The sequence below is a fragment of the Zalophus californianus genome, chromosome 14 (genome assembly GCF_009762305.2).
Source record: "Zalophus californianus isolate mZalCal1 chromosome 14, mZalCal1.pri.v2, whole genome shotgun sequence".
NCBI lineage: Eukaryota > Metazoa > Chordata > Mammalia > Carnivora > Otariidae > Zalophus > Zalophus californianus.
Genome location: NC_045608.1, coordinates 69,511,758 through 69,535,679, shown reverse-complemented (window position 1 = coordinate 69,535,679; position 23,922 = coordinate 69,511,758). Strand labels below are relative to the sequence as shown.

The following is a 23,922-nucleotide window of genomic DNA, read 5'->3' as shown; positions in this document are numbered from 1 at the left end:
TTTCTTTTACCTCTGAGCTATTGTGAACAATGCTACAGTGAACAAGGGTGCGCAAATATCTCTTTTCAACATATACCCGGAAGTGAGATTGCTGCATTGTATGGCAATTCTATTTTTAACTTTTTGAGGAAACTGCAGATTGTTTTTCATAGTGACTGCACCACCTTGCATTCCTATCAATAGTGCACAAGGGTTTTGATTTCTCCACATCCTTGACAACACTTGTTATTTTGGGGGTTTTTTTGGTCATAGCTATCCTAAGAGGTATGAAGTAATCTCTCCTTGTTTTGATTTGCATTTCTCCGACAATTAGTGATGTTGATCATTTTTCATATGCGTCTTGGCCATTCATATATTGTCTTTGGAAAAATGTTCAAGTCCTTTGCCCATTTTTTGTTATTTGCTTTTTGTTGTTGAGCTGTAAGAGCTCTTTGTATATTCTGGATATTAACTCCTTATCAGAAATATGATTTGCGAATACTTTCTACTATACCTAAGTTGCCTTTAATGATATATCTTAAACTTCTTAGGCCCACTGTTTGCCTTCATTTTAATGGATATTTTGTTTTCTTGGTCTCCATCTTCAAAATAGACTTAATTTTACAGTTCCAATTTAGTTATTCAGAGAAGACTACCTAGCTCCTCTCTGACCAGTATGAAAAGGTTTTGTGGTGAATGGAGGGCGGAGTCAGTGACATTTTCCTCCCAGCCTATAAACAGTGGACCAGATGTGGGCAGCCCAGAAGATCCCTGGACATGTCACCTTCAGGGTAAACACGCATGGCTGGGCCCAGTATTGTCAGATCTAGCAGATCCCTGAAGCCATTGGGTTTGCCCTGGAATCTTTGAGTCTCCTGGGAGAGCCTTGTAACTAAAGTCCATCTCAACCTTCCAGAGTTTCTCTGACATAGCTCTTGGGAGTGTGCCTGGAGCCAGACACCTATACATATTCTTAAGGCTCAGATAAAAGTCACATTTCTGTCTGTCCGTGCTGCACCCCTATGAGCTCACCCACCATTAAAGTCCTATAACGCACCAAATCTCTGTTCCTCGGGAGGTTGCATATGCTGGGTTCCTGTGGTCTTCCTGATAGCTGTTTTGCAGCCCTTGCAGTACTTGAGACAGTTGGCTGATGGGCTGGGAGAGGATTTCCATATGGTGGGCATTTTTCTGTCCCACACCAGGGTTCTTGGCACAAAGAGGAGCAGGGATTTGGAGCACACTGCAAAATAAAGGGATTTAGGTCCTCCAGAAGAATAACCGTTCTTGGCCTTGGGATGTGAGCAGCACCTAGTACTGTGCCATATCTGAAGACCAAATCCTGTGGCGGGGGGGGGGGGGGGGAGCATCTAGGCACAGAGAAGCCTAAGAACAGAGTTCAAGGGTATGGCCAGCATCCCCAGATTATTTAGTAAAGAGATCAGAGGGGTTGGCCTCGTGAACAGACCACAGGGTGCCCTTGTGAGGTTTCATGGGCTTCAGGAGGGAAAGAGACCTTGACAGGACTTGTCCAACTTTTAATAATCATTCCCTGGCAGCCCCTCCCTCTATATCCAACCTACAACCCGTATTTTGTCATTTGACCTTGGTAGAAGGGTAGAGCATGGTCTTGGTAAAAGAGAGGAGACTGAGCTAAGAAGTTGGGTTCCTTTGAGCCATGCTCCAGGGGAAGAGCTGTTTCCCAGCCCTTAAAAGCCTTACATGGCCTCTGCTCTGGAGCAAGAGGTTTGTGGAGGTTAATAATTAACTCAGAGGGCCTGGTTGACCTCCTTTTATTCCAGTTTCACTTTCCAACAGATACTACCTTATTTTTAAAGACATTTGTGGCCCTTACCACACCCTGAAATTGGAGCAGAGCCAGAAGGAAATTCTATCCTTTACTACGTTTCAGGGATAGGAGGCTAGTGAAGGTAGGGGTGATGTTTGTACCACCAAGAATACAGACCTTGGGTCTCAGCATCAAGTCTTATTCTGTGTTTTGCTTTTCTCCTACCCAAGGATTCCGGTCTAAATATTCTCAACATTGTACAGGAGAAATCCAGCTCCCTCTAGTATATAAATTTCTTTGTGACAGTTTAATGTTGTGAACTATAAATTGATCCATTGTGTTTTAAAAAATCATCTCTGGTGATGGGAAGAATTATTACAGATATAATCCTATTGTAGAGAAGTTGCCCTATCTCTCTAGCTGTGGCTTTCTGAGGTCCGTTATCTTAGACAATGTCCAAGCTCCCCAGACCCCTCATTCATCTCTGGCCCTTCAGCAGACATGACAGTAATTACACTAGATGGCGGAGGAATTGTTACCAGATCCTATCTTAGAAATAGGGAAATTGTGAGCTAATTTTAGGCCATCTCAAATTAATGAGAATATTCTTGGTGGAGTGCTACCAACATAAACCTTTAAGAAATGACAAGTGGGAGATACTTGAATCCTTTATCTGTGGAGCTCAGTCCGAGCCCTGCACGAACACCTGATCGCTATTATCTGGCCAATTGCTAGGGTGACTCTTATCTTTCCTGTAGGTTTTATTAAGCTTCCTCTGGGGGTTTACCGGTGTCAGCAATCTGTGTTGGGGTGCGATGGGGGTATGGGAGGAAGTGAGGTTCTAAGTGACAAAAATCCATGTCTAGGGCCATCACCTGGACTGAGGGGGCCCCCCAGTGCAGCAGGACAACCAGCACAGTAGCCTCTCCTGCATGGCCTAGAGCGCAGCTCCTACCTGGGCATTGCGTCTTTGATCTTCTTTTATTAACTTACAATTAAAGGCTGTTTTTTAATATGGTTGTCTCCAAACAGTTGACTCCTTTGATCTCAAAATGACTCTCCACTTCTCCATGTCTCATACCTTGGTGGGGGAGGTAGGCACAAGGGGTGGGAGAAGCCTGATGTTTTCTGGGCACTGACACGGCCCTGTTGGCTGTCTGATGCATTTATTCTCTATTGGGTGCTGCCTCTCCAATACTACCAGCCTGCAGCACCGACATTTCTATTTAGGAGTGGTAATTAGGGAGTACAATCTATTGGGGAAGACTGGCATAATTTTATATAAGATTGAGAAAATTTACTTGCCTATACTGAAGAATGAGGGGGTAAAATTTAAGGTTATGGGGAGGCTGAAGCCTGTGCGCCCCTACCCCCACCTCAGGTCCCTTGTTGATACTCCTACTCCTGGGAAGTATCCTTGTCTACTGCCCTTTTCTGATCTTTTCTGCCTTTTCTTAAAGTTTTCTTAAGAATGTGGCCTCAGAAATCACTGTCTGCCCACCGGGGTGCGGGGGGTTGGGTTAGCCTGGTGATGGGTATTAAGGAGGGCATGTTCTGATGGAGCACTGGGTGTTATACACAAACAATGAATCATGGAACACTACATCAAAAACTAATGATGTAATGTATGGTGATTAACATAATAAAAAAAGTTAAAATCACTGCTTCACATTTTGGCTTTCTGCATACTGACTCTGATTTGGAACAGATTATTCAATCTCCCCATGCCTTAGTCTCTTCCACTTGTAGAATGGCATTGTGGGCACTGAGTGAGAGTTCCTGAAGCTTCCAGGGCTGAGCTCTCAGTAGGTGCTCATTCCAACCGTGGTGTGAATGAGGAGAAGCCGCCTCTTCCTCCTGCATTTCTGCCCCTCCACTGCCTCGGCCTGATGACTCTGCCCAGTGTACAAGATGGCCCCACTCATTTGTAGCTAATGCTGCTGATCCTGCTAGACCATTCTGGTTTGGCGAGCTTTACCACGTCCGTTCGGTTGTGTGAGTGAATCTCGCCTCTGTGCCCCACTGGTCGCTTGAAGCCCTCTCATTTTTCCCTCCCTTAGTGTCTTTAGATCCTTTTTCATTACTCAGTTACCACCAGCTTAAGTCACGCCCCGATTGGTCTTCTGGGATCATTACTGCAGTAATAATTGCCTTCCTGACTTCCTGCCTTGGGTCTTGTACACCTTCCCCCAAATCAGTTCTCCCCACCTCCTGCCAGTTTCTAAGCTGCACATCTGATTGTCATCGAATTGTGTGTAAACTCGAACTTCACAAAGATGAATTCAAAAAACAAAACATCCTTAACCAGTACTAGGACAACCAGACACTTGCATGCATTGGGAGGCTGGGGTGGATGTGGGGTGATAACATCAATTAGTTCCACCTTTCTGGAAGTTAATTTTCTTCTACCTTTTAAGAAACCATATTCTGACATGGTGATTCTGCTAGGATGATAGCATCCTACAGAAAGAATTATGAATTCAAAGATGTATATACAATATTTGCCAGCATTGATAGCAAAAATCCGGAAAAGAACCAAAATGTCCTGTAATGGGGATTGGTTAAATTGTGAGTCATTTGTGTTGGGTGGGGGGACACTGCCAGCCCATGAGGGACCTTTGCGAGAATTGGAAAAAGACACCCCCTCAGGGCAGAATGCCCCCCTCCCAGGCTTGTGAGGGACTTCTGTGCTGGAGTTGAGGGTGGAGCTGGATGCGGGGGGAGAGGAGATGAGAGTGGCCTTGTTGGAAGTCGCAGTGATTCCTTCAGTAAGACAAATGCCCCTTTATCCTCCCTTTCCCGTCAGGTTTGAGACCTTTGAGGTCAACAGCTTTGAGCAGTTCTGTATCAACTATGCCAACGAGAAGCTGCAGCAGCAATTCAACTCGGTAGGCTCGGCTCCTGGACCTGGGGTGTAGGGGTGGGGGTACCTCTTGCCCTGGGAGCAACAGCCTGGGGCACTTCTCTTCCATCCAGTGCCAGCAGGCGCTAGCTCTGCCCCAGCCTTCTCTTAGTGTCTTGCTGGTGCCCCAGCTTTGGGAAGGCATTCCCTGCTGCTCGGGAGGAAGTCTGAATGGGGTGGCTGGGTTGAGAGGGTAAATGATCTTCCCCTTGGTTTTGACTCCCATACCTCCTGATTCTGGGCTTCTGGGGTATTTGCTGAACTGCAAGCCAGTTGATTACTAGAATATTCTAGAGAAGGGCTCACATGGAAATGGGAGGGGGGGTCACCTAACCTAGCTCCTTTTCTGCAGTCACAACTGTGACTTAGTGCCCAAACCTTTTCTGATGGGTCTATGCCCTTCTCTGGGACTCTAAGCTCATGCGGTTGAAGCTCAGGGGAGATAAACGTCGGGATGTGCCTGCAGTTCACTAACCTTGACCTTTCACTTCTTACCCTAGCATGTATTCAAACTAGAGCAAGAAGAATATATGAAGGAGCAGATCCCCTGGACCTTGATTGATTTTTATGATAATCAACCTTGTATTGACCTCATAGAAGCAAAGCTGGGCATCTTAGACCTGTTGGATGAAGAGTGTAAGGTAAAACTGATGATGCACTCGTTGTATTAGTTCAGTTCCAGGGTTGGGGGATGTGCCGGGGACAGCTGTGTGCTGCAAGGGAGCATGTGAGGTCTCAGAGCTGGGATTGCATGTGCAGTTAGCCTACCTTTAGCATGCTGAGAGAAACCTTGGTGTCCATTCTGCATGCTAGAAGGTAACTGTGATGATGAATGTGTACTTCTCTTGGCAGAGAATGGATGGTATGGATTGACACAATAGAACGGTGGTGTGGATTTGGTGCCCCAGATATCCTAGGTGCTGAGAGAAAGACCCCAACTTTCAGACGGGCATCCCCAGAGAGTGAAGATCAAGAGCCCAGCACATGTTTGTCATGCCAGATGCATTACAAGTGATAGAGCTGCAAGCTTGGTGGCAGATGAGGTCCATAGGTTCCCCTCATCTAGGTTTTTGTGGATTCTACTTTGTAGGACAGGAATGTTCTGAATGGCCAGCATGGGGAGAGCCAGGCAGCCTTGGAAATGTGGGGCAGGAGGATCTGGGTTTTATTTTTAAGATCTATATATTTGAGAGCGAGAGCGAGCATGAGTGGGGGGGTAGGGGCAGAGGGAGGGGAAGAAGCAGGCTCCCAACTAAGCAGGGAGCCCAAGGTGGGGCTCGATCCCAGGGCCCCGAGACCACGACCTGAGCCAAAGGCAGACGCCTAACTGAGCCACCCAGGCTCAGTCCCGAGGATCTGGGTTTTATTGATCACCTAACTTCTTTGGCCTTCCATTTCCTGCTCTATGAATTAGTAGGGGCTGGATCTGATGATCTTCAGCATTTCACCTAGTTTTGTGGTTACTGATAAGAGGGTACAGTCCTCCAGCAGTGGAAACTCACATCAAAACGTGTAGAAACCACACAATTCTGGGTACTGCAAGGAAAAAACCCAGTTGCTTTTATTTTCTGGCCTCGCACATCTTGCCTCCCCGGATTGAGTGAGACTTGATGGTTTAAAGGAGAAGGTGTCTCCCTTCTAGGCGGGTGCTCCTATTTCATTGTCTTTGACAATGAAAAGGAATGGTTAGTGGAACAGTAGAAGAGGGAGTGAAATACACTGAAATCCCCAGACTTGTACATCTTCATTCTTCACAGTTTTTAGCATTTCTTTAGAGTTGTGGGCTTTGTCCTGAGTCAGCTCCAGGCAGGGCTTATTCCTCAGCGTGGCGGGCGTGTGCCTAAGCGTGCTCAGCTTGTGAGGTAGCAGTAAAGCTGATAGGACACTGATTCCTGCATTGAGCACAGCTGGCTAAATGACCGAAATCATGGCCCCAAATCTTGAGTGTCGTTCCCCTCCCCGTGCCCCGTGGTTCCCCACTCACTCACTCTCTGGGTTCAGCATCCACTGCCAACAGCCCGCTTTGATGCTCAGCGGCGCCCTGCTCCCCTCCTCCAGTGTCATGTGTGCTCCTGTCGGCAACCTTCTTCTCCCACCCCACACCACAGCCCCAAAAGCACCACCGTGTCCTGTGTCCATCCCGGGCCCTGGCTCCAGGACTCCAGCTCCTCAGTCCCCTCCCCAGGGGTGAAGGTTAAGACCTGATGAGGCTCTGAGGAGGCACACGAAGTAGGTGGTTTATCTTGTGCTGCTCTACCGTAGCTCTTCCAAGCGCTGTCACATAAAGCCCCGGGGCATGGTCTCTCCTTCCTTGTGTACACACACCTCTTAGAAAAACACCTAATGCTTCAGGATGATGGATTCTGTGAATCAAGCGGCTGCCTAATTGATTTCCCGTGATTTATCCTGCAGACAATCAAGGACCACGTGGGGTGGGTTTGCTTTGGCTTATGGTTTGAGGATCTGAGGGGCGCCACTGCCCAAGGGAACAGGTCCCAGGAATGTCAAGTCAGAGTGGTAGGAACACAGGTGCAGGGACCTCAGACTGCTATCCAGAGGGTGGGAGGCAAGCCAGCCAGGGGAAACCGGAGTTCTGTGGGCTTGGGGAGCCGGTGGTTCCCAGGGTGGTGGGAGGTCCTCAGCGGAAAAGTGGAGCGGTGGACAACATGAGCACCTCGTTAAGGAGGAATACAAAACCCCGGTGTGGAGCCTTTTCCTCCCGGAGCTAAGTGCTCTGGGAGTCAAGAGTGATTCAGTGCGATGTGATACGGCTGCTCGGAGCAGCTAGAGGGGGAACCAACAGGTGGTGGGACCTTTGTCAGACCTCATGGCCTTCTACGCCTTAAAAGGGTGTGTTTTCCTGTAGGGAGATCCTACTGCAATGAGCCCAATGCTACAAAATAGGGAGGCCTGCTGCACCCTTTGGAAGCGCCCTGGCTCTGAGCCTGAGTGGGGGAGGGGGTCCCCCGGAGTTGGCTGTACCTAGGCGATGTGGTGGCCCTCAGGACTGTCCTGTGGGACTGCAGCGCTGCCTCAGACCAAATTCCTTTCCTCTGCTGCAGCTCAGACACACGCTGCAGAATGAGAACGAAGAATGGGGACTGTGCTGTGAAGAATTGGGTTCTGTGACCCCCCCATGTGACGGGACACAAAGCCACATGAAGGATTAGATTCGTGCTATAAAAGCAGCCACTGGGAAAATCACTTTTCCTGGAGAAGACACACAGCAGTAGGCAGAGCCAGTGAGCTGGGATTTAAATTAGAAATGTGGAGGTGGGGTGGCCCCGGAGCCCGTGATGGGTGCCTGCCGCTGCAGGGGTGCTCACAGACCAGGAGTTAAACCACCCAGGGCTCCTTCAGGTGGAAAAGCCTTTTTATCGTGGATTTGTAGTCAGCCCCTGTCCACACCATGAACCACAGCTGCTCTGTCAGTAACCAAGGGGGCAGGATACAGGGTGTTTGCTTACAGGAAATGTTTATTTCCAGGCTGCTCTTAAACAAACCTCTCCCGTCCCCCGTGCTCTCTAAGGCTGCTGCACGACGTACGCCACATTCAGACCAGGCGTTCTCTGCCCTCGCTCTTGGAGGAAACCACAAGTTAGGGCTGATGGGACAGGAGAGGTCAGTGCATGGTTCCTTGGAAGTGACAGGTGGGCATCAGCAGGGATTTTCTGAAAGCGATACCTTGACCCCTGGAAGCAATGCTTGCGAGTAACACTACAGATGCTCTCAGTTTGGGGAGTGGGTGTTGGGGCCCCACAGGGCAGTCCTGAGGCAGGAGGCAGGCTCTGCCCTGGGTGAGTAGGATTCCTTTGTCTTAGGGAGCCGCCTGAAGAGCCGGCAGTGGGGGCAGACCTTCTGTACCTTGCTGTTGAGGCAGTGGAGGGACAGCATCCTGAAGGCCTTTCTGCTTCCTCACCTGGGTCCAGCCCACTCTCAGGAGACTTTACTCGGTATTAAGCCCAAGGGTTGTTGCCCCGGAGGTCTCCTTGTCCTGCGTGCTTGTGAACAGGTTGAAACTGGGGAGGGAGGGAGGTGAAGGGGCCTTCCCACCTCTGCTCCTGTACCTGCCGGGCAAACCCCACGTTCCCGTGTGACGGCCTGAGTCCCTGCCCTTCATGCAGCACCTCGAGGGCTCAGGCCAGCGCTGCAGCCATCCCCATGGTGACAGAGTGGGAACGCTCTGGACAAGGTGACTGAGGAGAAGGTGTTGTGGGGAGAAGCCTCCCCCAAAGGGCCGTTGAAGCAGAGAGGTTGGAAGTGGGGGTGCCATTCCTGTGCAGTGGGAGCGTCATACTGAGAGAACTTGAAGTGGCCCGGACTGTCCAGACCCCGTGGTGGTGGCAGGTGAAGCTGGTAAAGCAAGAACCATCAGAATGGGAGGCTCTGTCCGGAGAGGGTGTTTGGACTTGACTCTGAAGGCTCCGGGGACGCGGGGCTGGGAGGCAGGGACAGGTGTGATCAGACGTGAATAATTTCTCATGGACGTCACCGACCGCCATGTGGAAGCCAAGGTAGAGGAGAGAGATGGAGAGAGGCTTCCTCATGTGGTCCAGGCAGGGAAGACAAAGGGTTGCTGGGAGGTGCACAGGGGCTCAGGGGGCCCCTTCCTTTGGCAACAAGCCTGTGGATCAGAGAATTTGGTCGGGTAGCTGTTTGGGCAGCAGCCTAGCTTCTGCGACTTAGTGGGGAGATGAGGTGAGGTAGCAGAGGTGGTGGGTTTGACCCCCTCCCCCATGGCAGGCATGACTGTGACAGGAAGCTGGTGAGAGGAAAGGCAGGTGGACGTGGCCGCAGGAGGCAGGGGTGAGTGCACAGACCCCAGGTGGGGAGAAGTGTAGGGAGGAGGGGCGGACAGCTGTGGATGCTCGGGAGTTTCTGGATGTAAAGCGGGCCTCGGATTTCCCGCTTGGTTGGCACCCTCAAGGAGATGCGTCCTGTGCAAGAGGGGGCGGCTTGGATGCTGGGAGAAAGTGAGGCCGGGAGGGGAATGATTGTCCTGTCAACAGGGAAGCTCAGAGACCAGCCCTGGAGAGAGGGGAGTCATTGAGGCCAGCTCCCCGCTTAGATCTGGGCAGTGTCCTCATCCACAGAGGTGCCCACTCATGGTGAAATGTCATGGCATTTTTTTTTTTTTTTGGCAGTAATAGTGATTGATAATAAATGACCAGCAGGACTTGATGAAGGAGAGAGTTGACATGTGGTCTCATCCACTCGGGTGTGAGGACGGACCCATGGGTAGTTGGGTTGGTCCGGAATTGGTGTTTTGCTGAGCACACAGAGGGGCGTTTTGTGAGGGTGGAAAGGTAAAATCCTGGAACAGGCATTGGGGGCAGTAGCCAGGAGCGAGGGAAGGAGTCCGAGAGGGTGCCGTCTCCGCCCCTGGTGCCACCGAGCGCCTGAGCCCCTGGGCTTATAATGCAGGCTGTTGGGGAAGAGGGGCTTGGGGAGCCTAAGGACTCGCCCTCTTCCTTATTTTTTTTTAATTTTATAATTTCAATAACGAAGAGTAAAATCAGGCATTAATGCATTTTAACAGCTTTATTGCGATGCAATTAACATACCATAAAATTCGCTCATTGAAAATCTACAAGCCCTGGTTGGCAGTCGGTTCAGAGCCGAGCCACAATAGCAGAACCCACCCGCAGTCACTCTCCCCTCCCCTGCACTCACTCCTCACCCCCACCGTTACTCCCCCCTCCCCACCACCCTAGGCAGCCTCTCCTCTTTTTGCTGTCCTTAAAGATTGGCCTATTCTGGGCATTTCATATGCATTCAAACCTGCGCTTTTTGATTGGACAAGTGGCCAACGCTGCGGGTCAGGGGAACTGAGTCTCTGAGGGACAGTTCCCACGTAGATGAGGACAGAGCTAGGATCCAGGCTCCTCTTCATGGTATTTTATCAAAACGCAAGATTTGCTCGCTTCTTCCTATGCTTGTTTCGAATCTTTTTTGGAGATAAGTGCCTTCCATCTAACCCCATCTTCATGGCTGCTTTTAAATCTCTCTTGCCAGGCAGGAAAGCACAGTAGCAGGGAGCATATGCTCCAGGAGCCAACCTGGCCCAGTTTGAACCCCAGCTCTGCTGCTTCCCGTCTGTGTGACCTTGGGCAAGTTACCTAACCTCTCTGTGTCCGTTTCTTCATCCGTAAAATTGTATAAACATAGTGCCTAGCTGATACGATTCTTGTGAGGATTAAGTGAGTCTATACATCTAAAATTATAGAAAACTGACCAATAATAAGTGCCATGGGCATTCGCTGTTAATATTATCCGAGAATCTTAATTGTTAATTCCTGCTGGCCCTTACTTTCCATTGAGGGTGGTGGTTAAGAAACAACGCCCTTGTCAGGAAATATGGGTACGTGTTGTTTTCCTGCTTCGCTCACTGATTCATGCCAGGCTGAATTAGGGAAGATGTAGGGTTATGAAGTCTGCTAACAGAAGTCCAGTTTCTCGTAGTCAGGACAAGATGATCTTGAAGCTGGCAAGGGTGTTGACCTAAGTGAGTCTTGTCTTCACATCGTACCTCTCCTGTTCTGTCTGCCCCAGTCCTGCCACTGGTAGGTCTGCTGGGGTCCTGTCCTCTGGCCTCACCTCCAGCAGCCCTGCGCAGCTGACCCTTCCCTTCCCGTGTACCTGCTGTTTCTAAACACAAAGTGCATGAATACCAATATAAAACAGTGTATATAAGAGTGCTGAGAATCCAGTGTATTTTTGTCTGCTCAACACAATTAATAGCCTCTGTCAAGAAAAAGTGTTCTTTTCTTGAATTACCTACAGCACTTAGTACTGGGTATTCAATAATGGTCACACTAAATTGAATATGGAGAAAAATCTGGTTTGCTCACTTAGAAATTTGTTCTTAAGTGTGTAGGCATTTTTCTTATGCCACAGATTTTGTTGGTTTACTAAACAAAACCCTTTTTAAATGGCTGGTGTAAGGGTCACCTTCAACCCTGCCTTGTCCAAATGTACAATATGAAGTAATAAAGGGCAGGTCCAGCTGTGAGATGTAACTGAGGAATGGCTGTGTGCATTGGTCTTCGGGCACACCTGCCCCCTGGAGGAGGACCATCATCCTGGACAATTTGAATGGTGGTTACAGTGACTCTGTGTTATATTTTCAACAGAGTGAGTTGCTGTTTCACTTTTGAAGCCAGCTCTCAAGATACTGGAAGGGGCTGCCCTTCAGAATGCTTAATGCAGTGAAACTTCTAAATTTAAACTTGGGGAGGGCAGAGAAAGTACTGCATAGCTCATTCACTAGGTCCTTAATACCCGGTGTGTGCCCAGAACCCAATTCCAAGTTCCCTGAGGGGCAGGTAAAAAAATAAATAAGCCCTTAAAATTCCTTAAGCCCAATGAGCTTACACTTTGTAGCAACGAAGCAATACGCAAAACCCGGTGTTGGACTGTATTAGTGCATATGTTATAGGAGTTTAATTGTGAGGAATTCCCAAGTGAGATCAAGAGTAGCCAGGAAAGCCTTCAGTGAAGAGGGCAGACTTGAGCTGAGCCTGGACAGTGGTGTTTCGATGAGCACAGAGGGTAGGCTTTCCTGCCGCAGGCATTGGGCTGAGTGAGCCGGAGCATGGCACTAGCGGTGGGCATGGCACAGTCGTGATGCTGAAGTCACGGGCCCACCTGGAGGGAAGACACATTTTCAGATTCGTTCTGACACTGCTCCTGTGACCTTGGGCTCCAAACTGATGCTCCTCTAACCCTATCAGCACCTGTCAACCAGAAGATTCTTGGAGGCTCAGCGCGTTCCTAGGGACACCACTGGAGCCAGCCCACCCGGCGGGGTTGAGAGTAGGCTCTGCGGGATCCAAAGTGTTCGTGGCCAAATCTTGTTTTCCTTGTCCAGTTAGGGTCCAGCCCCTGTGAGGTCGACTTACTGGTGGACTCCATCTCCCTCTGCCATGGCTCTCTGCTTGCTTTTTCCTCTTCACAGAGCACTCTGTCCTCTTGCGTGTTTCTGCAGGTTCCCAAAGGAACTGACCAGAATTGGGCTCAGAAGCTCTATGACCGGCACTCTGGCAGTCAACACTTCCAGAAACCCCGCATGTCCAACACGGCCTTCATTGTCGTCCACTTTGCTGATAAGGTGAGTCTCTTTGTGGGCTTCGGTGCTCTGTGAGCCCCACCCTACAGAGACTCAGGGCTAAGAGGGAGTGGTCTCTCTTGAATTCAAGTGGCCTGAAAGTCTCTTAGAGTCTTTGTCTACCCTCTTTCCCTCCCCACATCCCCTCTGTGATACATCAAACTGTCACTACACTGGCAGAGCCCCAGGTGGTGGGAGCGGGGCTACAGCTCCGCAGTCATGTGCTCGACAAATATTGAGCGTCTCTCTCCTGGGAGGACAGGAGCACGTAAAACAGTTGTGAGTCCACCCTGGAGAGTGAAAGAAAGCATGAGAACAGAATGGCGCTCTTCTTTGGGTGACTCCTTTCCTGGGACCTGGTGTACACAGAATTTTCCTGCATGGATTTCTGTTTGCCTTAGCCCATGCTTTCCAGATTTTAATCTGCACATAAATCACCTGGGGTCTCCTTAAAATGCAGACTCCACGGGCGCCTGGGTGGCTCAGTCAGTTAAGCATCCGACTCTTGCTTTCAGCTCAGGTCATGATCTCAGGGCTGTGAGATCAAGCCTCGAGTCTGGCTCCATCCTCTGTGGAGTCTGAGAGATTCTCTCTTCCTCTCCCTATGCACACAAGCTCACGTGCACACTCTCTCAAATTAAAATCTTCAAAAACAAAATGCAGGTTTTAATTTGATAGCCTTTTCAGCACCCAAAGGAGGCCTTAGGTCATCATATGGGAACCCCTTTTTTAAAATAATGTTTTTCCACAAAATGAATACTCAATTTCCTCTATATAAATCCTGATCACATCTTGGGTTTGCATTCTAAATGGGAAATCTGTGGGTTTCCCAGCTACTCACCACTCGTTAGAAAACACCATATGGCCTTTCCGTCCGGCGGCAGCCATCAGCTCAAAGGTAGGCCAAGATGGGCGCTTACAAGTACATCCAGGAGCTATGGAGGAAGAAGCAGTCCGATGTAATGCACTTTCTTCTCAGGGTGCGCTGCTGGCAATACCGCCAGCTCTCTGCGCTCCACAGGGCTCCCCGCCCAACCCGGCCCGATAAAGCGCGCAGGCTGGGGTACAAGGCCAAGCAAGGTTATGTCATATATCGGATTCGTGTACGTCGTGGTGGCCGCAAACGCCCAGTTCCTAAGGGTGCTACCTACGGCAAGCCTGTCCATCATGGTGTTAACCAGCTAAAGTTTGCCCGAAGCCTTCAGTCTGTTGCAGAGGAGAGAGCTGGGCGCCACTGTGGGGCTCTGAGAGTCTTGAATTCATACTGGGTTGGCGAATATTCCACGTACAAATTCTTTGAGGTCATCCTCATTGATCCATTCCATAAAGCTATCAGAAGAAATCCTGACACCCAGTGGATCACCAAACCAGTCCACAAGCACAGGGAGATGCGAGGGCTGACATCTGCAGGCCGCAAGAGCCGTGGCCTTGGAAAGGGTCACAAGTTCCACCACACTATTGGTGGTTCTCGCCGCGCGGCATGGAGAAGACGCAATACTCTCCAGCTCCACCGTTACCGCTAATATAAGTAATGTTTGTAAAAAATCTTACCTAATAAACAATTTAGGACAAAAAAAAAAAAAGAAAAGAAAACACCATATGGATGAGATGAAAGGACTCAGGTGCTCAGCTGTGGAAGGCGCCTGGTCAGGTTGAAGCACTTGACTCCTGTTTTTGTTTCCCTCTGGGGCCCCAGGTGGAGTACCTTTCAGATGGTTTTCTGGAGAAAAACAGAGACACGGTGTATGAAGAGCAGATCAACATCCTGAAGGCCAGCAAGGTAAAGGACATCAGAGGTGGGGTGCTAGAGCAGAAACGTCCACAGCAGGACCGGGCGTGGGTGGCGTTGGCCCCACCCCAGGGCGTGGGGGAAGGCAGAGATGCCAGGCAGGGCGAATGTGAAGGGGCTTGTAGGTTATTTCCATCTGAAAACATTTGAGGACGGCCCCGTGGAGGGAAGAAAGCAGGAGATGGTGAAGGACAGGGGCGACTGGGAAAGATACCAGTTAATAGAATGACATTGTGAGGGGGGGGGGGGGGGGGGCACGAGAAAGGTGACCGTCAGGAGGGGGGGCAGCGGCAAGTGTAGCAAGGAAAACATTACTGGTAGTTATTTGTCGTCCTCTCTCACCTGCAGGTGGTAGGATTACTTAGATGCCCTCAAATCCTGGTATCTGTACATTTCTGTGTAGCACCTACAGAGCCTCCCTATAAGCAAAAAGTTCAGTGGAACAGAGGGTAGGATTTGAGGGACACTTAATAGTGTCCAAAATAGATTTATCTCCAGAATTTATTTCCTTCTCATGAGCATAATAGAAAGATTGTGTCCATTCTACAGGCAGAGGAAACAAGGCACCGATTCACTAAACAAATAGTAAGTGCCTATGTTGTGAGGCACTGCCCCCAAACACAGCCAGCATCATGCAAGGGTGGATAAGACCAATTCTGCCCTGTAGGTGCTTACATCGTAGTGGGCCGTCAGCGGCAGATAATCACACAGTTGCCGGAATGAGGGGAGGCGTGGGGAGAGGGCCCGGCAGCTGGGGGTGGGGGTTGTCTCTGGGCACCATGGTTCCCGAGGGCCAACACACTGATGCTCCATGCATGTGCCAGCAGCCCTTCCAAGAAAACCCCGAAAGGGACTCTCCAGGATTTGTGAGGCTTTCTCCCAGACCTCCTGCTCCCGAACTGGCTGCAGGGACCTGATACACTAGAAATTGCAGATTAATGGCTCTTGGTGATAAGCTTCAGATGAATGTGATAGGGCAAGATGCCAGAATGGAGAAAATACACCCGGCAAAATGGACCCAAGGACAGAAGGGCAAGTACAGGCCGTTAAATCCCATGGCCCCAGGCGACGGGTTTAGGGTGGCTTTGAGTCAGTACCAGCATATGGACGGCTCAGGGCAGACCCGTGCCCAGGGTCCTCTCCGGAGATCTGCAACATCTGGGAAGGAGGTGCCCTGGAGGGAAATCTGGGTAAATGTGAGTATCACTCGGGAATTCCGCACAAGGTTAACCCCTCAGCTTGCCGAGTCTGTGGCACTGTCGTGCATGGTGGGTAATAGGACTTTTTCCATTCTTCAAAAGGGCAGGTGGGTACAGAGGAGGCACAAGCCACAGGGAGAGAAGAAGTGGATGGCGTGAGCTCTTGGAGCACATTGCCTCATTGTTTCTTAGATGCTTAGAGCCCTGTGGCCTCCTTTGTGAGTGACACAGTGGCCTCAGAGGCTGAGAAACTTCACTGTCTTGTTCTAAGTTCCTCTTTTCAGGTAAGAGCACAGTGAGGGGTGGGTGAGGGAGAGAGTGTCTGGTTCTGCCAGTGTATTGATTTTGGTTTTGAGTGTCTCTCAGGAATCTTAAAAAGTAAAAGCGGAATCTCTCCAGCAGATTAGTAACTGACATTTCTTCCCCTTTATTGGGTATTTGTGTGTTATGTAATGGTAATGAATACATATAGTTAACCTCCTGGATCTTACAGTCCTGTGGATTTTGGTAATGCTGTAAAGGTCAAGAAGGTAGTATTAAAAAAAAAAAAAGAATTTGTTGGGAGTCCCCAAGGCCACCTCCAAATTCAGTTATTTGCTAAGACTACTCGAAGAACTCTGAGCAGATAGTTACACTTGAGGCTGTGACTTATTAGACCAAAAGGCTACAAAGCAGCCAGCAAAGGGAACAGTGCATGGGGTGAAGTCCAGGGGAAACCAGGCCCACGCTCCCAGGAGGGGAGCCACTGGGAAAGGCGCGGCACCCCTGTGCGTCATTCCCACAGCGGGATGTTGTCATGTGAAGTATCGGCCAGGGAAGCTTGTCTGAGCCAAGGCTCAGAGCTTTTATTGGGAGTCAGTTATACAGGCACCCTTTGCCTAGCATGTACCAAAATTCCAGACTCTCAGAAGGAAGGCAGGTGTTCAGTGTAAACCATATTGTTTGCATAAACCATTCAGACCCAGTGAGCCATTCTTACCAGAGTCTGGTGAAAACCCTCCCCAAATCCAAGTTCCCAGACCCCAGCCAAGGCCTTTCCAGGGGTGGCAGTCTCAAGCTTGCTGTGTTAGCTCTTTTCTGTACAGGGGTATCATTTTAGGTTGGAGGTGCTGGGTTTTTATTAGACATGAATACAGACTCATCAATTTAAAAAGCTTTAAAAGCATTCTCTGCCATTCCTTGACCCTCCTTTTCATCAGGTACCATTCTGCATACGCAAGCATATTGGTACATCTCTAAGATTTGAAATGAATCACATTATACATAGTTCTCTCTGACTTTTCACTTAGATCTTTGCTGTCTTTCCACACGACTATGTATCTCTTCTCTTTTTTAAACAGTTGATATTTTGCTAATTGAGATAAGGCCGCAATGAATGCCCTTTGCACATATCTTTGTGCAATTACATCAGTCAGGTAAATTTTTAGAAGTGAAGTGGATGGTTCAAAGAGTATGCACATTAAAAGTCTGTAGATATTCCTAAATTGGGACTGTAAGATAAGTCTGGGGTCTACTCTTAAAAGGTAACGGTCCTCCTCTTCCCTACCCACCTGCCACACTCTAGCTTTCCCCTTTACCAGCTAATCTTTTTAAGAACCAGTGACCTTCTTGCCAACCTGCAGCCCCATCCCAGCCTCTCACGGCATTCAGAGATGAAGCAGGAGGGGCCTTCAGGTCTACCAGACCCTAGCAGGAGGATGGCTGAGAACTCTCCACCCTGAGCCCATTGCAGACAGTCCCAGAAGGTAAAAAGCGAAGATCGAAACCAGGTCCCTGTAAACCCACAGATGGGCCCGACCCAGACTGCAGCTATAAATCAAAGAGTGGTTCTCACTGCGCTTCACATCCTTCGGACAGATGGACTTGTCTGGCAGCACCTGTCATGGTAGCGTTTTTGAAGCTCATTGTTCACTGAGCTCGTGTCATCTGTAAAACTTTGTACAGCAGTCCTATGAGGTTTATGTTTCCAACTCCATATTACAGAGTGTAAAATAAAAACCTAGAAAGATATAAGGCCCTGTGGCATGGAGTTAGTGCCCCATTTCTTGTGTTGCTCATCTCCCTGAGCAAAGATAAATCTCAAATCCTATATGTAAATTCATAATTTTACTTAAAGCATTTTTATTTTATGGGACACCTATTAGCTTTTTTCTTTTGTGTGACACCCCTCATAAGAAATTAAGAAGTCATTGTGAATAATTAAGCTGTATGGGATGGAAGACTCCCGTGAAGCCTACCAGCCAAAGGGATGTTTAAAGCACTCCCACTAAGAGCAGTGAAATAAAACTGTTAATGAGAATGTAATTAGGAAAGCCAGTTATACCGCCTAAGAGGTTATAACGTAGCTAATTGCTTTCTCAGCTATTGGAGAGCTATAAATAGAGACTTAGGAAATGCCTCTTTAAAACACGACTTTAAGTCCTTAACAGACTGATTTGTTTTAGGTACTAAAAGTGGAGGCTTCTCCTTCTCAGTGTTTATTATAAAAAAACAATATCCAAAAAAAGAATCCCAAAAGGAGCACACACTTAAGATTTCCTATGCCAGGGCAGCACTGAGTGTAGGTCAGAGTGACGAGCAGTGGATGTGGAGTTTGTCAGTAAGCGTTGGGCAGCCAGGACCATCCTGGGTGGTGGTTCCCAGGCAGGCAGTCCTGAGGCCGGCTCTCCCCTTATCCCAGCAGAAGGGATCTCAGGACCAATCTGGTGCAGAGGTCGAGGGGACCGTATTGGCCCAAGGCCACCTACCCTGGGCCGTAGCAATCCGTGAGGTCCGAGAGTCACCGTGGTGTACCTCAGACAAGGCCCAGGTGCGTGTGCTCTGGGTCTCCTTTCTCTGACTTCGGCCGGACTTCAGCTCCTCAAGGAATGACACGGTATATGTGTCTGTTGTTTCCGCACTCGTGTGTTCTTTGTGGGTCACAGACACATTCCACTTTGAGCAAATACATTTGCTTTTTTAAAATGTATTTTTTTCCAATTTGTGTTTTCATTTTCTATGGGTAAATACCCAGTAGTGGAATTACTACAGCATGTGGTAATTTTATTTTTAATTTTTTTGAGGAACCTCCATGCTGTTTTCCACAGTGGCTGCCCCAGTTTGCATTTCTACCAACAGTACGTGAGGGTTCGCTTTTGTCCTGTTCCTCGCCGGTCCTTGTTATTTCTTGGGTTTTTTAGTTTAGCCGTTCTCACAGGTGTAAGATGATACCTCGTTGTGGTTTGGATTTGCAGTTCCCTGACGATGGGTGATATTGAGCATCTTTTCATGTGTCCATTTACCATTTGTGTCGTCTTTGGGAAACTGTTCGGGCCCTCTGAATCTTCACATTTTTTAAGTCATTATTTTTGATGTTGGGTTCCCATATCACTTGCCAACAGCTTCTCTCTTCAGTGGATGGGTGAGGGGAGGGATGAAGTAAAGGATCAGGGAGACACTTATGATGAACACTGAGTAACGGATAGAAGTGTTGAATCCTTATATTGTGCACCTGAAACTGATATACTGCTGTTAATCATACTCCAATTTAAAAAAGTACTTTTAAACCTATTCATATGACAGCTTTGAGATATAATTGACATACAATATAACACTTTCAAAGGTGTTTGAAGTGCTTCCTATTTAAGATCAGTTGGCGTTGGTAGTTAAAAAAAAAAAACTTACAAAAATGTTTAGAATAGTAACCACGTAAGAACTTTTTAGTCGGTAAAACTGTATCATCCCCTTTCCGATACAGGGAAGTCCAACTTTGTCTTTAACAACAAGAGAAGTGCTGAGACTTTTCCTCCAAAGCCCATTTAAAACCCCTTTAAACAAAATATTTTGTACCTAAAAATTGGAGCTTTTTTCCCCGAAGGGCAGCAGTACCCATGTGAAAGAACTGCCCAAGAAGGAAGTGTATTTTTTATTAGGTCTGCAGCCAGTTTTCATAGATAAGGTTCTGGGCAAGAGATTCCAATCAAATGGTGCTTCGAGCATGTCTTTAGTTCAGTTTCGTGCGTCTGTTTTAGAGGAAAGGTGTTTTGTGTTCTTACAGAAGTGAACAGGCATGATTTCCAAGGTAACAGCTATATAAACGTATATAGCTGTATTTGACATTTTTCTTAAACTATCGAATGGTCTGTAAAAAGTGTTTTCATACTACTTTTAATCCCTTTTCAAATAGATTTGCCTCCAGCTTTTAAAAATCTATCCATAGCCGTGAATAGCAGAGAGTACCACAGAAGTATCAAACGGTATCAGGCAAGTGCTTGGTTTTTTTGAAGGTATCATCTGAGTGTTTTCCTGATCGGAGGGAGCAGATTTTCCGAAATGCCCCCGTGGATGCTGCTTCCCAGGACTGCCCCCAGATGAGTTAGAGTTGTGCATTATTGGTCACTCAGCTCATAAATAGACTTCCCAGGGCCTCTAAAGTATAACTGGAGTTAGTCAATTAAGGAAAACGCATTCTCATACGCTCATTCTTCTGCGCGAATTGTCCGTCAAGCAAGAGCTCCATGTAACTACTTTTCATTGAGACTTCAGGTTGGTCTATAGTTGGGACCCTGCTGAGACCAGGAGGCCCCTGTCTACAGGCCCCCCGTCCCAGTGGGTAGATGGGGTAGGGTAATACAGCCGTCAGTATTCTTGTCTGTTCTATTACTGCTTTTTCTTAGAGTTGATGTCTCAGCAAACTCCTCTCCCGCTCCGCCCCACATATCCTATCATTTCCAAACGCAGTCTCAATAGCCAAGACCTATAATTAAAACCTAGCTTTTAGGATAAACGCAAATTCTCCAGATTAAACCTTGGTTGTGTTTTTCCCAAATTCTGGCACAGGGCCCAGGGAGGAGCTTCTGATTGCAACAAGAGAAAGGGGCTTCAATTTTAAAGTGTTCTTACTGCTGAATCTGATTTCAAAGTTCCATGTGCAGCCTTAATACATTCTCTTGACCTTAGAAGTTAATAGATTTTTTCAGAGGAAAAGCTGGTATTAATGATTTCTGTAAATTAGACTCCTGAAACCGTATCATCATGCATGTGGTAACTTCTACCCCTGACTCGAACATCTTGGAAATCCATTTTAGAAAGTATGTGAATTACAATTTAGTCAGTATTGTGTTTAGAGACAACCAACTGGATGAATCACTGATGTCTTTAAAACGCAAACCTGCCTGGGCGCCTGGGCGGCTCATTCGTTAAGCGTCTGCCTTGATCCCAGGGTCCTGGGATCAAGCCCCTCTCGGGCTCCCTGCTCTGCAGGAAGCCTGCCTGCTTCTCCCTCTCCCACTCCCGCTGCTTGTGTTCCCTCTCTCGCTGTGTGTCTCTCTGTCAAATAAATAAGTAAATAAAAATCTTAAAAAAAATAAAATGCAAACCTGCCTTTAGCCTCTGGTTCTTTCCCTGTGGGAGTTTCTCCACTGCAGTCTGGGCACTTGACCCTTCGTCACGTGTGCCTCTGGCATCAGCCGCCCCCCGCCCCCACCACCATCCCTCTTGTGCCCCGGCTGTCTCTCCCCACCTCCCACTCACTGCTGGTTTTGCTGCTCCCCGTGTTCTCACTATGTGTGATAGTACCATGAGGACTCACAAGTCTTTACCCAAGGAGTTGCTGGATAAGGTTTGTATTTGGAGAAGACTCTGGCTGGTGGGTAGGATATGTTGGGATGAAGGGATGAAGGTGTGTCTGGAGCCAGACCCTCAGGTTCCAAGAACCTGCAGTGATCTGGGAGAGCTTGGGAAGGCCTGAATAGGGCAGCAGTGTTCTGGTGATTCAGGACTGCTGGAACTTGACCATGGACAGAACTTGGGGATGTGGGGATAAGAAATAGGGTGTTGGCAGGCTCTCTAATACAAATTTGGGCAGTTGATGGGTGAGGGCCATGTAGGCCATGTCAAATTTGGAGTTTCCAGCGGAACACACACACGGAGGAAGATAAGGAGCAGATAGTTGGAACTGCAGATCGTAGTTGTGGAAGAACATCAAGACTAGAGAGACAGACTTGAAGGGGGTAGTTGAAGCCTTAGGTGTGAAGGAGACTGTCCATGGAACGAGGATTAGAAAAGGTAAATGATGAGGATGCTGTCCTGGGAAACGGCCGCACTGCAGGGAGACGGGAGGATGGGCCCATGGGAGGTGCCGGGAAAGAGCTGTGGGAGGGAAGCAGAGCTGCCCAGTCAGGGAAGAGGGCCTCCCAGAAGGGACTTGGGTCCTTCACCAAGGACAAGTCCGACCGAGAGTGAAGCTGGGCCACTTCCAGCCACCGGATTTGGCAAGTGGGGTCCCCAGAAGGCGCTCTCAGGGTCGGTTTAAGCAGTGTGGGGGGCAGACCACGGCATGGCCGGTGCGGGGGGCGTGTCGCGGTTGAGAAGGGATGACCCAGGGCAGTTTCCACGGGTGCCTTGGCCTGCGTGGGGGGGGGGGGGGGGAGGGAGGCGTGGCACAGGGAGAGCCAGCTGGACGGGGAGATGGTCCTGCATGGAAAGAACTTGAACATAGCTGTGTGCTCAAGGGAAGGCGCCTAGGAAAGGGGAGAGACTACAGATAGAAAATGCAGGAATCTAGGTCAGACTTAAAGGAATCTTATTTTTCAATTCTCTCATTTTTACAGATGAGAAATTTTAAATCTAATGTTAAGAGGTTTTCCATGGGTCACATAGTTAATTAAGTGGTGAAGTCGGATATAAAAGGTCTCCTAACCCTAGCTCAGTGCCTGTCCTGTAGTACCTTACATCCCGGAGATCTGCTAGGTGATAGGCTCTTCTATCTCTTTACTGCTCTGCTCTAGAGCTTCCTGTGCAGTGGACTTCAGGCTCTCTGTTATGCTGCAGCCAGAGTGATCCTTCCCAAAAGATCCCTGGTCATTGCTCCCCTCTGTGACCCATTGTGTGGGCTCTGGAGCCAGACCATCTGGGTGCAAATCTTAGCTTTGCCACTGACCAGCTCTATAGGCTCTGAGCCTGTGTTTCCCTATCTGTAAAATGGGATGTCATACCAAGTGGTCATTGGGAGAACTGAATGAATTTCATGCTTGGTACATTCTAAGTGCTCAATAAATGCTAGCTGCTCTTATTTAAAACCCCAAACCAAAAAAACACCCTTAATGACTTCACATTGGTTTTAGGATAAAGACCCAAATCTTCAGTGGAGGATTTTGCATGAGCTGGTCCTTCTTGCTTCCCCCTCGGGATCTGTACTGGCGTTATATCAGCTCCCTGAACATGCAGATATTTTGCTAACATGCTTTCCTAACCCTCCCCCCACCCCCCTGCCGAATGACCCACCAGCTCCAACATCCTTTCCTAAGAGAAGTCTTTCCTGATTTCTAACGCGGGGCCCTGATTCGGTCATGTGCATCTGTTGTTTATTTCCTTGAGGAAATCATCTTTTTGACATTAAACTTTTAATTATGGGGTTAATTGATGAGAGTTCACCTTCCATGCTAGATCATAAACTCCATGATAGCTAAAAGGCTCTGTTTGGTTTTGTTCATTGTGTTCCCAGCTCCAAGCACAGTATTTATTTGTTGGCTGTGTGGCAGTCAATTACGTATTGGTGAGTGAATGAACAAACCAGTCCGTCTAGTTGCTTGACAATATTTACTAATATTTACTTCCTGTTCTTTGAAAGCACATGGAAATAATGAGTTAATGTATCATTTTTATGATGTTGGCGTATGCACATTTTAGCCACAGATTTTTAAAATCCTATTGGAGTCCTCTTTATTCCTCTGACAGCCTAATTCCCCCTTGAGAAAGGCAATATTTATGATTTTTGAAATACCATGTGTGGACAGAAGTTGTTGATCTAGCTCCAAAAATGCTGAAATAGGAACTGAATTGTCACCTGTTGGCACCTGAAACTGGGAGACATCCTTAATCTCGTTGGGGTGACCTCCCAAGCCACTTGGCTGACAAGGGCCTTTGGCAGGGATTGGGGCGTGTCTTACTCAGGAATATGGTAGCTTTTCCTAGTGCTGTGGTGTGACCAGCTGATGTCAGCCACAGAGGAGCCAGCAGTGAGGATGGACTTAAGCTGCTTATCCGAGATGATCCTTGTTTTTAAGGTCATTAGTTGGTACTTTTAGACTGAACTTCAAACCCAGACCATGGAGTTAAAGAACCACAACCTTTATTTGCATGTAGATCACTGTGGTAAGAAATGGAAGTCAGGAGCTT

General features: G+C 48.3%; 2 protein-coding genes across 3 annotated transcripts in view; both read left to right on the top strand.

Moving 5' to 3' along the window:
• Positions 1–23,922, top strand: part of MYO5B (myosin VB) — a 350,709-nt gene that overhangs the window by 233,460 nt on the left and 93,327 nt on the right. For both annotated transcript variants that reach the window (XM_027575563.2, XM_027575564.2), the window contains exons 11-14: positions 4,575–4,656; positions 5,171–5,311; positions 12,658–12,780; positions 14,474–14,557. In XM_027575563.2, the coding sequence (XP_027431364.2) occupies positions 4,575–4,656; positions 5,171–5,311; positions 12,658–12,780; positions 14,474–14,557 (430 nt within the window). The remainder of the gene's footprint in view (positions 1–4,574; positions 4,657–5,170; positions 5,312–12,657; positions 12,781–14,473; positions 14,558–23,922) is intronic.
• On the top strand, positions 13,648–14,370 carry LOC113912468 (60S ribosomal protein L15-like). The gene has a single exon (XM_035723896.1). It carries the CDS (start codon positions 13,686–13,688, stop codon positions 14,298–14,300), a length of 615 nt encoding a protein of 204 aa, XP_035579789.1. The 5' UTR covers positions 13,648–13,685; the 3' UTR covers positions 14,301–14,370.

Excerpts from the sequence above, each read along its gene's own strand:
- LOC113912468 (XM_035723896.1), top strand. The coding sequence starts at position 13,686 with ATGGGCGCTTACAAGTACATCCAGGAGCTATGGAGGAAGAAGCAGTCC.